The sequence below is a fragment of the Elgaria multicarinata genome, chromosome 16 (assembly GCF_023053635.1).
Source record: "Elgaria multicarinata webbii isolate HBS135686 ecotype San Diego chromosome 16, rElgMul1.1.pri, whole genome shotgun sequence".
Lineage (NCBI taxonomy): Eukaryota > Metazoa > Chordata > Lepidosauria > Squamata > Anguidae > Elgaria > Elgaria multicarinata.
The window spans coordinates 26,050,015-26,064,822 of record NC_086186.1 but is presented as its reverse complement, the minus strand read 5'-3'; the positions used below and the strand labels follow the sequence as shown (position 1 = coordinate 26,064,822).

Here is a 14,808-nt window from a genome sequence, read left to right as displayed (position 1 = left end):
CAGGCTTATCATTGTAGAATGTTTTGGCGTGGGCTTCAAAGGCAGTCTTCGCACCGAACCGGAGTGGTTGAGGCAACGCGGTGGGTCCCACGGAAGGAAAGCAGAAGAGTCCTTGTTGCTTTCTCCCGTGGGGGTCAGCGTGGTTTTCATTTTTGGCAGGCAGCGTTCTGCTTTTTGTTGGGCTGTTCAGCAGAAAAAGCTGTCAATATCTCTTTCATGGAGACTTTGAACAGATGCTTAAAACAGTTGCTCAAAGGAGGGAAGGAAGAAAAAAAAAGTTTTTTTTTTTTTTAAAATCCTTCTCTAAGTAGTGAAATCTAGACACATAATCATCCAAGGATGCTCTGCTCATCTTCACACCCACAGTTCCCTCTTCCTCCTGTACCGCATGGTGTGTTACCTCACTGGGTTACTCCATCACACCCAGTGTTTCATCTGTATATAAAAATTAAAAATTCAAACAAAAATCTGGCCCACATGAAAAAAGAGGCCCCTTCTGGGCATATGGTTCATTATGCACATTTGTTTAATTACTAAAACACCCAGGATGGTTCGCTCTCTCTCTCTCTCTCTCTCTCTCGCTCTCTCTCTCTCTCTCTCTCTCTCTCTCTCTCTCTGTGTCCCCCCTCCCCTGCCCTTGCTTTCAACTTGCAAAGCAGGATTTGTTCTCTAGCGCAGGATATTTGGAACAGACAGGAAGCGACTTCATTGGCATAAAATTGAAGGTGCGAGATCTCTTTTGTGTTTAAAAATTCAGATGCGAAAGATGCACATCCCGTGTGTGTGTGTGTGTAATATGTGTGCGGGTGAGCTCGTGCCATGCACTCACACGCAATCCATATAAATAACAGCAAATGTTTAGGACTCCGAAGTCATCGCCACAAGTTAAATGTTGCCCCATGATTCTTCAGTCGTCATCGTCCCCGCAAAGGCTCTCTCTGACCCAGCAAAACAGCAGTAGGTGGCTTCAGACAGAATGAGGAACCGAGAGGGGAGGGGTTATTTAACCCCTTCTACCCCAGGTATTTCTCTACTCAGGATTGCAATGGCCAAACTCTTTAATTCTTGAGAGATTAAAAAAAACCCACTGTCGGGCACATGAATCTTTTCATCTCTTAGGGAGGGCAACCAGGATGATCAGGGGTCTGGAAACAAAGCCCTATGAAGAGACACTGAAAGAACTGGGCATGTTTGGCTTGGAGAAGAGAAGACTGAGGGGAGACATGATAGCACTCTTCAAATACTTAAAAGGTTGTCACACAGAGGAGGGCCAGGATCTCTTCTCGATCCTCCCAGAGTGCAGGACACGGAATAACGGGCTCAAGTTAAAGGAAGCCAGATTCCAGCTGGACATCAGGAAAAACTTCCTGACTGTTAGAGCAGTACGACAATGGAATCAGTTTCCTAGGGAGGTTGTGGGCTCTCCCACACGAGTCATTCAAGAGGCAGCTGGACAGCTCTCTGTCAGGGATGCTTTAGGGTGGATTCCTGCATTGAGCAGGGGGTTGGACTCGATGGCCTTATAGGCCTCTTCCAACTCTGCTATTCTATGATTCTATGATTCTATGTAGAGCAGGGCTGTCCCAAGATGATTTGCTGCTTTAAGCAAAGGACAAGATAGCTCCCTCTCAAATTCCATATAGAGAAGACAACTAGATGGGCTGTTGAATTCTTCTTTAGCACTGACAATTGGTAAGGATGTCAGAGAAATCAGTTTTTTTGGGGGGGTGGAGTTTGATGAGCTTCCCTTGACTCTCCCCCCCTTCTCCGGGCTTCGGTCTGTTTATTGCAAACTGGCCTGACCCAAACTGCATTGAGTCGGGTGAGGTCACGGATTTTCTGTTGTTGTTTTCTTTTAAAAAAAAAATGCACAAAAAGAGATTTGGGCAAATTGCAATCACAATTTGCGTAATTTATTTATTTTTATTTATTTATTTATTTCATTTCTATACCGCCGAATAGCTGAAGCTCTCTGGGTGGTTCACAAAAAAATTGCACACAGTTTGTTCCAACGGCACCACTTGCAGCTGCAATTTGCGCAAATTTGCAATTTGCGCAACTTGCGCAAATTTGCAACTTGCAGCTGCAATTTGCGCAAATCTCTATTTTGACATTTTTAAAAAAAGCATGGGAAAAGTCCCCGGATTTTGGATAAAGACACACAAATTAGAGTTGAGTTAGGCTGTGAGTCGCAGTCCGTTGAGCCAAAAAAGGGGCTGGATTTCAAAGTGGCAGATATCCATAGCAATGGGACTGTGCCCTCTGCTGCCCCTGAGAGAACCAGGCTAGCTTAGGGGTGCGCAAGGGGTTCTGTCCTCCAACACCTTGCCACCAGTCCCTGCACATCTGCCTCCTGAGACTGCAGGGTGATTTTGAGCAAGCAAAAAGGCTGGGAAGAAAAGAGCTAAACAGCCATTCTCTCTCTCTCTTCCCCCCTACCCCAGTTCTCCACCCATACTTGCTTCACCTGATGTGGAAAGGAAGTATTTTGCCTGCGGTCAGGGGATATCGTATACCCCTCTGCATACATAGACACTGCAGAGTAGAGATAGGCAAATCTCTCAGTTTTGCCTTCTCCTGCAATCAAATTGTATAAGGCTCAGTTCAGACAACATGTTTCTCAATGGTGTTTTTAGAACTCCACGGTGGAGTTTTTACACCACCATTGAGAAATGTGTTGTCTGGCAGAAAAACTCCATGGAAGGGTGTTTTTTTTGGGGGGGTGTGTGTTGGAAAACACTCCACGCAGAATATCCGTGCTTTGCAGAGGAGAGTTCCTGAACAACCGTTGTGATGTGTGGTGGGCTCCGTGGAGTTTTGTGTTGCGTTGACTTTTCCCGCTAGCTACAGAGTTCCCTGGCAAGAGCGGTGAAAGGAGGGAGTGCAGTTCTAGGAGAGCCACCGGGATTATTATTTTTTTGCAGCAATGGCTGATGGGATGCCATCAGAAGGACCAGGGGAGGAGAGAAGGTGGAGGAAAAGTCAATCAAACGTCATGATGTAATTTAGTCAACTCCGCAGTAGCCCACAGTCACACAGCGGTGGAGTTAGAACATGTTCTGTGGGGAGTGCCCCCTAAAACTCTACTGTTGAGTGGAGTTTTCACGCTGCGTTGACTAATGTGTTGTCTGAACTGAGCCTAAATCTCAAGTTCTCTCTCCCTCTCATGAATTTTGGTAAATTCCCATAAAAAATGAACTGAAATGCAATCCTCACCTAACTGCATGGGCCACATTCAGTGGGTAGAGCTGTTCCCAGCGTAGAGAGGCCGATCTTCGACCTTTCAGTCACATCACTGTAAAAGATGAGGAGCCTCCCAGAAAAAAAAGAGGCAACAGCTCTAATTAAGCGCCGTGGTCTAATCTATGCCAGCCGGTTATCCCGGGGTGAGCTCGAGATCATCCCTGTGTGTCCAAATGATGCAGAAGTGATCCCGGAGTCAACCAGGGATGACCTCTCAGTGTCCTGGGATAACTGGGTCTGTTTCACACACACACCCCAAGGTTTTCCTGCTGTCCCAGGACAACCCTGAGGTCCGCAGGCGGTGTGGCACTTGATCCCAGCGTCATTCTTCCTCCCCATGAGTAGTGGGCCTCACCAAATGGGCACGGAGCTCTGTGGGGGGAGTTCGTGCCCATCGGAGGGTGAGAGGGGAGCATTTTTGCCATCCCTGGGATGGCTCTCAGTGGTTTTTGACATCCAAGTGCTGTTTCATCCAAGGGAGTTTCCAGCTGATATGACAACACTGTGCTGGAACTAGGGGTGTGCACGGACCCCCCACTCCGCTTCACTTTCAGATCTGCCATTTTCGGATTGGGCCGCTCCGCCCCGCCCCCACTCCGCCTGTGCCCACTCCGCTCTGCTCGGAGCTCTGGATCCGGATCGGAGCTCCTTTCCCCCCCCATAGGGGGGGTTACCAGGCCCTGCCGCCATCGCCACCCATGCGGCGACAGCGGCAGAACCCGGTAAGGGACCAAGGGAGAGGGGGACCTTACCTGCCTCCGTCCGTGGTCCGTCGCCGTCTTCAATTGAGCCCGCGGTTCCACCAGGAAGTCTTTTGTATTCTGTTCCTGCACATCCTTCTTTCCATTTAAAATTAGCGTTGAACTTTTGCATCTCTTCTGAGCTGTTTGTGGTTGTTTTAAACTTAATGTAGATTTTCTCTGTTTCCCTTGCTTATATCTATGTAGGATTATAAAAGCAATAGGTTAAAAAGGAGGTTAAAAAGGAGAAGGTGATGCTAACAATCTTTATGGAAGGATCGGGGCACAAGAAATGTAGAAATGTTCAGACTGATTACCTTTCATGAACATAAAAGCTGTGGGGTGGGGAAAATCAGAGGTTAGTGTAGATTCAAGGATGTGTATTTGTAGGAATAAAGACTTCATCTCTTTCTATCCCCCCTCTCTTTTTTAATGCAAATGATGTAATTTCCCCCTTAACTCTCTCTGTCTTGCTTTGTTTATCTTAGGTGTTCGTAGTCACGGTTTGGCATTTTGAATTGTACATGATGCCCTTGGCATTGCTGCTGCTTTTCGCTTACAACTTCTCCCTCATCACTCCGGAGAAAGTTGCCAACACCCAAGACATCCAGGTAGGTAAACAGTGCTTCATATTTCAGGACCAATTGCCATTTGCTCTTGAACAATGGAGAACATTTGGACTTTGGGTGCTTTAGGTTTTATGGTAGCGTAAAACCTAAATTTCTGTTGGATTTCTAAATGTCAGTTTGGACTAGAACATTTTCTCTACATGTGAAAAAGTTCTGATCAACTCCAGGTTTCCGCTTGCGTGGACAATGTATTGCGTCAACTATTCATTCATTTATTCATTTAAGGATTTTTATGCCGCCATTCAGCCAAAGAAGGCTCTCACGGCGGCTTACAAAAGTATTTCTTGACAGTCCCTGCCCACAGGCTTACAATCTAAAAGACATGACACAAAAGGAAAGGGGATTGGGAGGGAGGAGGAGGAGGGGGAAAAGGAAAGCAAATTCAGGCACTACAATCTTAGTTGTAAAGTTCAGCAGTTACAGTTGACAGCAGGAGGGAGGGGGCTCTCAGCTTACAACTAGGCACACACATGCACACACACCTTTTGAAATGTACTTTTAATGTGTTTTTATTCCGTTTTTATTCTGTTTTATTTTGTCCACTGCTCCAAAATTCTGAATGGAGAGCAGTATATACATATTGCAAATAAATAACTAAAAATACACCGCTGGTCGCAAGTTACAGAGTAGTTATAAGAAGTAGGGGGTGCTTTGCCTTAGCCCAAATTTGGTTTGGGAGTGGATTGGGCCACCTCAGCCCATGGGACTTACCTGAATCCTCCCTGCGTGCCAGCCTGTTGCCCGTCCTCCAGGAGAACCGCTCATGATGATAATTCTTATGATATATATTTTAATTATTACAATGTGTATTTTAATTGTTATTGTGTTTTTTACTGAGTTGTTGTTTGCTATATTCAATATCTATGATAAAAAGTGGGGTAAAATATTGCTAGCCTTTAGTGATGGTGGATTGGATCTAAACTAGTTGCACATCAGTTTCAGTGGGGAAAGTTAGTCATGAGTTAAGTGCCATTGATTTTATTAGGAACTCAATCAACTCAACTGCAATATCTCTACAATCATCTACAATAATCAAAAGCCTATTGATTTATCCAGAAATACAAGCAGCAACATACATGTTAGGAACCTTGTAAAATAAAATGTTTACATGTTGCAAATGAACAACCCACTGTTTGTTTGAACTTCAAATCTACTCCCCTCAAAAAAATGAAACCTTTTCAAGGACTTTTGAGAATCCATAATGTTATGTGTGTGTATGGAGACACAGGCACACACATATATTAAATTCACACAGATATTTGTGAACCGCCCAGAGAGCTCCAGCTATTGGGCGGTATAGAAATGCAATAAATAAATAAATAAATTCCCTTTGTATAATAATAATATGTTGTCAAGAAGCACAGACAAAGAGACTGGCTAAGAAAGTTTAAGACGACTGGGCGTATAAGACGACCCCCAACTTTTGAGAAGATCTTCCTGGGTTAAAAAGTCATCTTATACTGGGCGTATAAGACGACCCCCAACTTTTGAGAAGATTTTCCTGGGTTAAAAAGTAGTCTTATACGCCAGAAAATACAGTATCTAAAAGCATGTGGCATAAGAACGGAAAGTTGGATATACTTCTTGTTGGATACACTTCTTGCGTAATGATACTTTTGAAAGTATGAGCAGATAGGGTCCTTTCTCTAAAATGGAAAATAGAAGAGGAATCATCTATAAAGGAAATTACTTATTTCTTGTCAATAGCCAATCAGATGGTCATCTATAATAGCCATATGACCAGACAGGGAATCTATACAAAATGGTTTTGGTTTCTGTTCGTTTTCTTTTTCTTTTTATTATTATTATTATTTTATTATATTATAGCAAAGTTGATGGCCAGCTTCCTCTCCAAGGAGACATAAAAAGCAACTAACGAAATGCGCACAAAACAAAACGTAAAAATCATAGCAATGCAGCACCTCAGCACTAAATGGTTTATAAATGCTTCAATATAAAAAATGAATATAAAATAAAGCAGCATTGGAAACAGCAGGAGAGCCAACATGACAGTAGCCTGACCAGCCTTGCTAAAGCAAAACAAATCCAGTTTCAGATGCTAGCAGAATGCGAGCAAAGGAGATCATCTAACTTCACCAGCTAATGTGTACCACACAGGATGGCCCACCACAGAAAAGACCATATCACATGGATTGTTGTCATTTTCTTTTGTCACCAACATGTGTGTTTAAAACCGCCCTGAACATGAACATGATCAGTAATGCAGTTTTCAGGAGATTTTCACAATTTCCAGAACTTGCATTCACTTTTGAAAGTACACCCTTGTGCAAATGTCCACAACTGGGAAAGATTTTGTATTTTTAGAAATGCACATTTTTCTCACTCAGAGAAAAGTTGTTCACATTCTGGAATGCAATCAAGGCAAAATGAGCTTTGAGGAAGAATTTGGGGGACATCAATGAACTTGAATATTGCATGTTTGCCTATCCGTATTAGACTTACAGTGCAGTCCTATGTGTGTCTACTCATGAGTAAGTCCCACTAAGTTCAACGAGGCTTACTCCTGACTAAGGCCACAGCTAGACCTAAGGTTTATCCTGGGATCATCCAGGGTTCACCCCTGCCTGAGCACTGGATCCCGTGTGTGTCACCTAGATGAACAGGTTTGACCCCTGGACGATCCAGGGATAAACCTTAGGTCTAGCTATGGCCCAAGTGTGTTTAGGTTTGTAACCCAGATTGGCAATCCTAAACACATAAGAACATCAGAAGAGCCCTGCTGGATTAGACCAAGGGTCCATCTAGTCCAGCACTATGTTCACACAGTGGCCCACCAGCTGTTGACCAGGGACCAACAAAGCAGGTCATGGTGCAACAGCACTCTCCCACCCATGTTCCCCAGCAGCTACTGAATACGGGCTAACTGCCTCTGATACTGGAGGTAGCACATGACCAATACGTCTAGGAGCCATTGATAGTCTTCACCTCCAAGAATTCATCCAATCCCCTTTTAAAACCACCCAAATTTCTGCCTATCACTACATCTTGTGGTAGCAAATTCCATAGTTTAGCTCTGAGCTGGGTGAAGAAGTCTTTCCTTTTATCTGTCTTGAATCTCCCACCAATCAGCTTCATGGGATTTTCCCAGGTTTTATTATTTTGAGAGAGGAACAAAAGTATCTCCCTATCCACATTCTCCATGCCATGCATAATTTTGTACACCTCTATCATGTCTCCCCTTAGCCTCTTTCCCCCACCCCCAAATCTAAACAACTCAAGTTGCTGTAACCTTCCCTCATAGGGGAGATGCTCCAGCCTCTTGATCATTTTAGTTGCCTTTTTCTGCATTTTTTCCAGCTTTGCGATACCTTTTTTTAGGAGTAGCAACTAAGAGCTCCATCAGACAGGGGAAATCACGCTTCCCTACTGTCACTTCTCCGCACCTGTTTTCGTTGCTAGTTACTTCCTCTTTTGAAACAGGAAGTAAGCAACATGCACATGGCCCATTCAGTTGGCCATTCTAATTGCACACAGCAGGAGATAGTGGTAACTTCCATGTTTAAAAATATATCTGGCTTTCTGAGGGGATTTTTTTTGTCATGCAAGGAAGGCCAGAAGGTGTGGGAGGCGACCGGGGGACAAATGACGTTATAAGAGGGAAAATCTGTGCCTGCCCAGCAACGAGCATGCAATAAAACACTCATCTGATGGAGCTCTAAGTGTAGTCGCACTGTAGATTTGTATAAAGGCAGTATGATCTAGCAGTTTTATTCTCAATTCCTTTTCTGATAGTGCCTAGCATGGAGTTTGCCTTCTTTACAGTGACTGCACACCGGGTTGACATACCCAAGAGTAAATTCCTGAAACCTGTGCAAAAGCTATAACTTCTATACAATTATTTAGAGCAGCAGCATCAAAGACAAAAATAGCTGTAATAATTGCTACCCTCTGATAGGAGAAAGCACCTTAAATAGAAGCGAAAGTGCAAAAGCTATTTGGTCCGTGATGAAGGTGGGACAAGGGAGGTGTGTATGCAGCCCACAGGAAATCTATCATAGATTGTCTATGCACCAAGTGCCGTAAACACAATTGCTTGTTCCAGGCTGTGTCGTCAACATTACTATAGCTACGTATAAAACCACAACACAGGCTCCTAAAGTACACTGCAATGTAAGTTGAATTAAGTTTAACGCAAGGCAGCTCTCAAGCTTTGCTAAGGATCCTGCCTTTTCTTCTCCTGCCTCCAATTGAGCCAACTTTACTTCTTCCTCCTGCCCTTTTGAAATGGGCAAAGCCCGCTCCACAAGGACCCGTGCAGGGGGGAGCGAGGGAAGGGATTGTGAAAATGTGTTCGTTTGGGTAAGAGCACTAAACACAGGTTGGTGCTGAATGCTCAGGTCCTTAGAGCGAGAAAGAACTGGAATGCTGCTCTGTAATATGCAGACCTGTGTTTCGATATCAGTCCTGTTAAAAGAGTTGTGAGCTTGCACGGCTCTCTTTTTGTGGATCTTTAAGGAAAGCAAATGTTATTTGTCTGTGCTAAGTGCAATTTCAATTTACTCTTGGCAGTGACAGAACCTTACAGAAAGACATAATTCCCTGGGGCAAAGGAACTCCATTGGGAGGGGCCATGGCTTAGCAGTAGAGCGCATGAGAAGGTCCCAGGCTCAACCTCAAGCATCTCCAGATAGAGCAAGGAATAGATCCCATGCCAGACTGTTGGTCAAGGTTGACATTACTGGACCAGATGGATCAATAGTCTGACTCCACCTAAGGCAGCTTCCTGAGTTCTTATATGCCCTCGGATTTTCCTTTATTTTTCCGGTTCTGTTTTGAGCCACTCTCAACTCCCCACCCCACCCCCGAGAAATGAGTTGCAGATCACATTTCCAGTTAGCGGAACATTTCAGCCATGCTGGATATGATGACAAATGGTAAGAGGCCGAGGAATCGAAGCAAACTCCCAAGCCCTACAGATGGAGCCATAAGGACATTTAACGTGTCTTTTATTGCATCTGGAAAATGGGAGTTCTCTGCACTAGATGGAATTTGGGACAAACAACTCATTAAATACAAAAGGGGATATTTTAAAAACAGAGTATGAAGTATTGTGGAGCTCAGCAAACCTGATGAAGGTTACCGATGTAGAGTTAAAAACAGCCACTCTCCATCACTCATTCTCTGGTGGCACATCAATGTCCCACTAAAAACCCAAAATGTCCTCATCGCCGCTGCTAAGCAAGTGATGGATGTCACAATTTGCTAAACGTTTTGTTGAGGACAATATTTTTTTTCCCTTATAATGCCTCCCATTATCCATCACATCTCATTTGGAAAAGTTTACTTTAGGAGGGTTCACATGAACACACATGCATGGTTTGTGAGGTCATAAGAACACAAGAAGAGCCCTGCTGGATCAGACCAAGGGCCTATCTCATCCACACATTGGCCAAGCAGCTGTAAACCAGGGACCCACAAGCAGTGCAACAGCACCCTCCAGACAATTCCCCCCAGCAGCTGGTGTATACAGGCTTGCTGCTTCTGTTACTGGAGGTAACACATAGCCATCAGGATTAGTAGTCATTGATAGCCTTCATCATGAGCAGGGGGTTGGACTTGATGGCCTTATAGACCCCTTTCCAACTCTACTATTCTATGATTCTATGTTCACATGTGTGCTTTTATTGCCCATTTCTGAGGGTAGTGATGGGTATCCACCCATCATTATCAAGTGAATCCACCCTGAATGAATCTGATCATTTTTGTGCCCCTTAGATCAGGGTTGCTGAGATGTTTTGTAGACCCACCCCAACTGTCCTTGAGATTGTCACCTCCTTGAGTGGTCCCTTTGAACCCACTTTTCTGCTGTGACAGGTCACAGCACCATCCCTCTGCTGTAAATGGACTGAAATGATTTCAAGGATCACTGAGAGCCAAACTGATTGTAACCTTTAATACGCAGCACGCACTTGCATGAGGACTTTCTTTCCCTCTTGCAAGTAAGCATGGGCACCCGATCCAAATAGGGACATCCGTGGGTGGGATAGGGGGCTTTAACCTTTTCTCCCTGCAGTGGTCATGATCCATGTGCCTGCAGTTTGCATAGGGGAAAGAAGCTTCCATTAAAGTCTCAAAGAGTTTGCACATTTTATATTTCCCAGTGGGACAAATGCTCCACTATCATGTCGGGACCCCCATTCCAACATTTTTAGTGGGTTTTTCTTCAGTGCTTAGACAGCTTCTTGCACAGCATAGCGCTGGATGGATCTTCCTTTCAAGTGCTTAGTGCTTTGCCCACAGCTTCTGGATATTGTAATTTTTGAACAAAGCAGCTTTTAATTCCTCTTTGATACATCTCCATTCTACTGTGTGTAAAGATTTTTATCATGGTTTTTTTCATAGATAGATACATAAAAATCTGCCTTTTAAAAACAACAACACAGCACTCCAGTTAAACCAGTTTTATACATCGCAGGCAAAGAAACGGCATTGAAACCCACGTTGCCCCCTCCACCCCCTCGGTAACCTCGTTTCTTCTCTTTTTTTATCAAGTCGAGTGATAATGCGATATAGAATTTTGTATCTGATTCTTAAGATTGATTACGTGCTTGCTAATGTATTTTCTGCCCCCTAATGTTTCGGTAATGGCCCTAAAGGGAGAGAACAGTCATTGAAACAAGCAAAGAGGGTAGAACAATCTGAGTGTAGAATTCGCAGCCTTGACATTCCAACTGGTTCATTTGTCAGGGAAAGAACAAAGCTGTGTACCGGCAGCAGGAAAACTTGGCAATGAATTTAAACAACATAAAATAAAGTCCCAAACCTTGCTGCCTTTGAAATGATTAGGCTGCATCTGTTTTGTTTAGATGTACATTTTTTTTTTTTGTCTTGGGTGAGGGTTGCTTTGTGCTGCTATTTTCTGATCTTGGGGGCGCACACGCGCGCAAAGCCTCTGGTCCTTGAGCATTGAAAAGAGGGTTTTTTGTTTGCCTGCTTGTTTATTTTGAGTCAAAATCACACTGCCGTGGGATGTGGGGAGGACAGTGTGGGAGAAGCAAGGGAATGCAATGAGCTCTGACGCATTCAGGGGAGGATGGAAGCTCTGAGGTCAGTGGGGTGGAGAATCCAATCCGAGTTTCAGTCAGAACCCATCAGAACTCTAAGGGAGCTCTCCAAATTCTGCTCCTTCTGTAAACCACTCAAAAAGCTTTGGCTATAGGGCAGTATAGAAATAACAACAACAACCTCATCAAACAATGTACACCGTACTATACATACTCACCTGAAACAGTCTTGGAAAATGCAGATCATAAAATATACTGGGACAGAACAATTCATATGGACAAGGCAATCCTTTGCAACTGACCAGGCATAACAGTTATAGAAAAAGAAAAACACACCTACTTCATTGGCATAGCAATACCTAATGACAAAAATGTAGAAAAGGAAGAGGAAAAGAGAGAAGAATGCACACCACTAGCCATGGAAGTTAAAGAACTATGGCAACAGGAAAAGGTTACAGTCATTCATATCAGTCACCGGCATCACATTATATATATATATATATATATATATATATATATATATATATATATATATTACAAAAAACCTTCAGAAATGGGGCCTACCAAAATACATCCACACCAACATCCAGAAAGCAGTCATACTTAAAACAGGCTCAATAGTCAGGAAACTCCTGAATCAGTAAAAGAAGCTTCACCTAAAAAAAACGCCACGAGCAAGAAAAGAGAGATAATAATAATAGAGCTCTGACAGGTTCTGACTGAAACCCTGAGCAGATTCACTGCCCCACTGACAACAGAGTGACCAGCCTCCACTGGATATATTCTGTATTCTTGTTACTCCTCGGCCATTCTTGATGGACGTTGTAGAAACACCATTTGCCCCTAGCAGCAAACTCAGGTGATTGAACACTAACAGGGTTGGAACCAAAAGAATACCATTGAGGCAAAAAAGAGGGTGTAGTTGACATACTGAGGTAAATCCAGAGATATGGAGAAGTACAACATACATTTACAAGGACATGGCAATGTCCCTGTAGTTAAGAGCGAACAGTATATATTGCACACCACCATTATAAAGCAGTAATCGGGGGATGGTCATTGTAGCATTCATAAAATTGAAAATGTTTCACCAATCTTGCTGAAATTTACAGGTGCCAGAAAGAAATGTTGGTTTTACAAACCCTCAAAATTTCAAGAAGATTGGTGAAAGATTGAGGGAAGGAGGGTAGTTTAAATTAGAAAAAAAAACCCTGTCTGAATCAAAATGGTTCTGATAATATATAGAGAGAGAGACAGTGTGGTGTAGTGGCTAGAGTGTCGGACTGGGAGTCAGGAGATCCGGGTTCTAGTCCCCATTTGGCCATGGAAACCCACTGGGTGACTTTGGGCCAGTCACAGACTCTCAGCCCAACCCACCTCACAGGGTTAGTGTTGTGAGGATAAAGTGGAGAGGGGGATTTTGGGTTCTTTGCAGGAAAAATGGTGGGATATAAATGCAATAATAAATAAATGTGTGTTTGTGTGTTGTATGCAGTATATAAATGAGGGCAAGCCTCGTCCACCCCCTAAAACCAGTGTCAGTTGGCAAAGAAAAAAAGAAAATGTGTGTGCAGGGCTGGCCCAACTCATTTTACTGCCTGAGGCAAAGGACAAGATGGGGTCCTCTCCAATTCCATGTATCAAAGCCAACTACAATGGCAATTGAATCTGTTTTCAACATGGGTGATGGGTCAACATCTTCCACTGCTCCTGAAGGCAGCAGAGGGGCCCCAGGGCAGGCCACATGGCACACAGCTGTGTCTTCCAACACCTCTCTGCCAACACTCAATATCTGCCACGTCAAGTGACTGCCTGCCTCACTCTACCTAACGATAGGGCCAGCCCTGTGTGGGGATGTGGGAAGGAGATAGAGTACCAGTAGAGACAGTTCCTGATTGCCCAGAGAGTTCAAGTCAGATTCAAATGAATGTGAGTAGAACCCCCTTTCAGGACTTGACAATTCAACACAGCCACATCTGAGTTGAGAGAGGAGGGACTGTGGCAGACGGACCCTCCGCTCACTTTAAGCCCTCATGTGTTCATGTGAACAGAACGTTTTTGTTTCGTAGAACTGGTTTTGTAGATAATGTTCCTTATTCTATGTTCGATATAAAGCATAGAAGCATAGAATAGTAGAGTTGGAAGGGGCCTATAAGGCCACTGAGTCCAGCCCCCTGCTCAATGCAGGAATCCACCTTAAAGCATTCCTGAAAGATGGTTGTCCAGCTGCCTCTTGAATGCCTCTAGTGTGGGAGAGCCCACGACCTCCCTAGGTAGCTGATTCCATTGTCGCACTGCTCTAACAGTCAGGAAGTTTTTCCTGATGTCTAGCTGGAATCTGGCTTCCTTTAACTTGAGGCCGTTATTACGTGTCCTGCACACTGGGAGGATCAAGAAGAGATCCTGGCCCTCCTCTGTGTGACAACCTTTCAAGTATTTGAAGAGTGCTATCATGTCTCCCCTCTTCTCTTCTCCAGGCTAAACATGCCCAGTTCTTTCAGTCTCTCTTCATAGGGCTTTGTTTCCAGACCCCTGATCATCCTCGTTGCCCTCCTCTGAACACGCTCCAGTTTGTCTGCATCTTTCTTGAAGTGTGGTGCCCAGAACAGGACGCAATACTCAAGATGAGGCCTAACCAGGGCTGAATAGAGAGGAATGTACCTCATGCAATTTGGAAGCTATACTTCTATTAATGCAGCCCAAAATAGCATTTGCCTTTCTTGCAGCCACATCGCATTGTTGGCTCATATTCAGCTTATGATCTACAACAATTCCAAGATCCTTCTCGTTTGTAGTATTGCTGAGCCAAGTATCCCCCATCTTGTAACTGTGCATTTGGTTTCTATTTTGTTTAACTTTGTTTAAGAAGTTGGGTTTAACTTCCATCACTTCCCATTTGCTTGAATTCCTTGTCCGTTTTTGTTTGTTTTTTAAAGAAGAGTTTTGATTGACAAAATACAGATAGAGATGGTCATGGCAAAGGTAATCCCCTCACCCTACCTATGATTGTCCATTTTATTCTTATTCTGTTTTTTTTTTTTTTTTGGCAACAACAGCTAAAAGGCCACAGTTCATTGTGGAGATTCATGTAACTGCTGTAAGAATTAAGGATTTGGTGTGTTTGTTTTGTTTAAAACTTTCATGTAATTGTGCTGGAATCCTAACTTTAAG

The 14,808-nt window shown here is 43.8% G+C and overlaps 1 protein-coding gene across 2 annotated transcripts in view; it reads left to right on the top strand.

Annotated features, from left to right (window-relative positions):
• MCTP2 (multiple C2 and transmembrane domain containing 2) overlaps nucleotides 1–14,808 on the top strand; it is a 177,013-nt gene that overhangs the window by 136,137 nt on the left and 26,068 nt on the right. For both annotated transcript variants that reach the window (XM_063142442.1, XM_063142443.1), the window contains one exon: nucleotides 4,472–4,594. In XM_063142442.1, coding sequence (XP_062998512.1) covers nucleotides 4,472–4,594 — 123 coding nt within the window. The remainder of the gene's footprint in view (nucleotides 1–4,471; nucleotides 4,595–14,808) is intronic.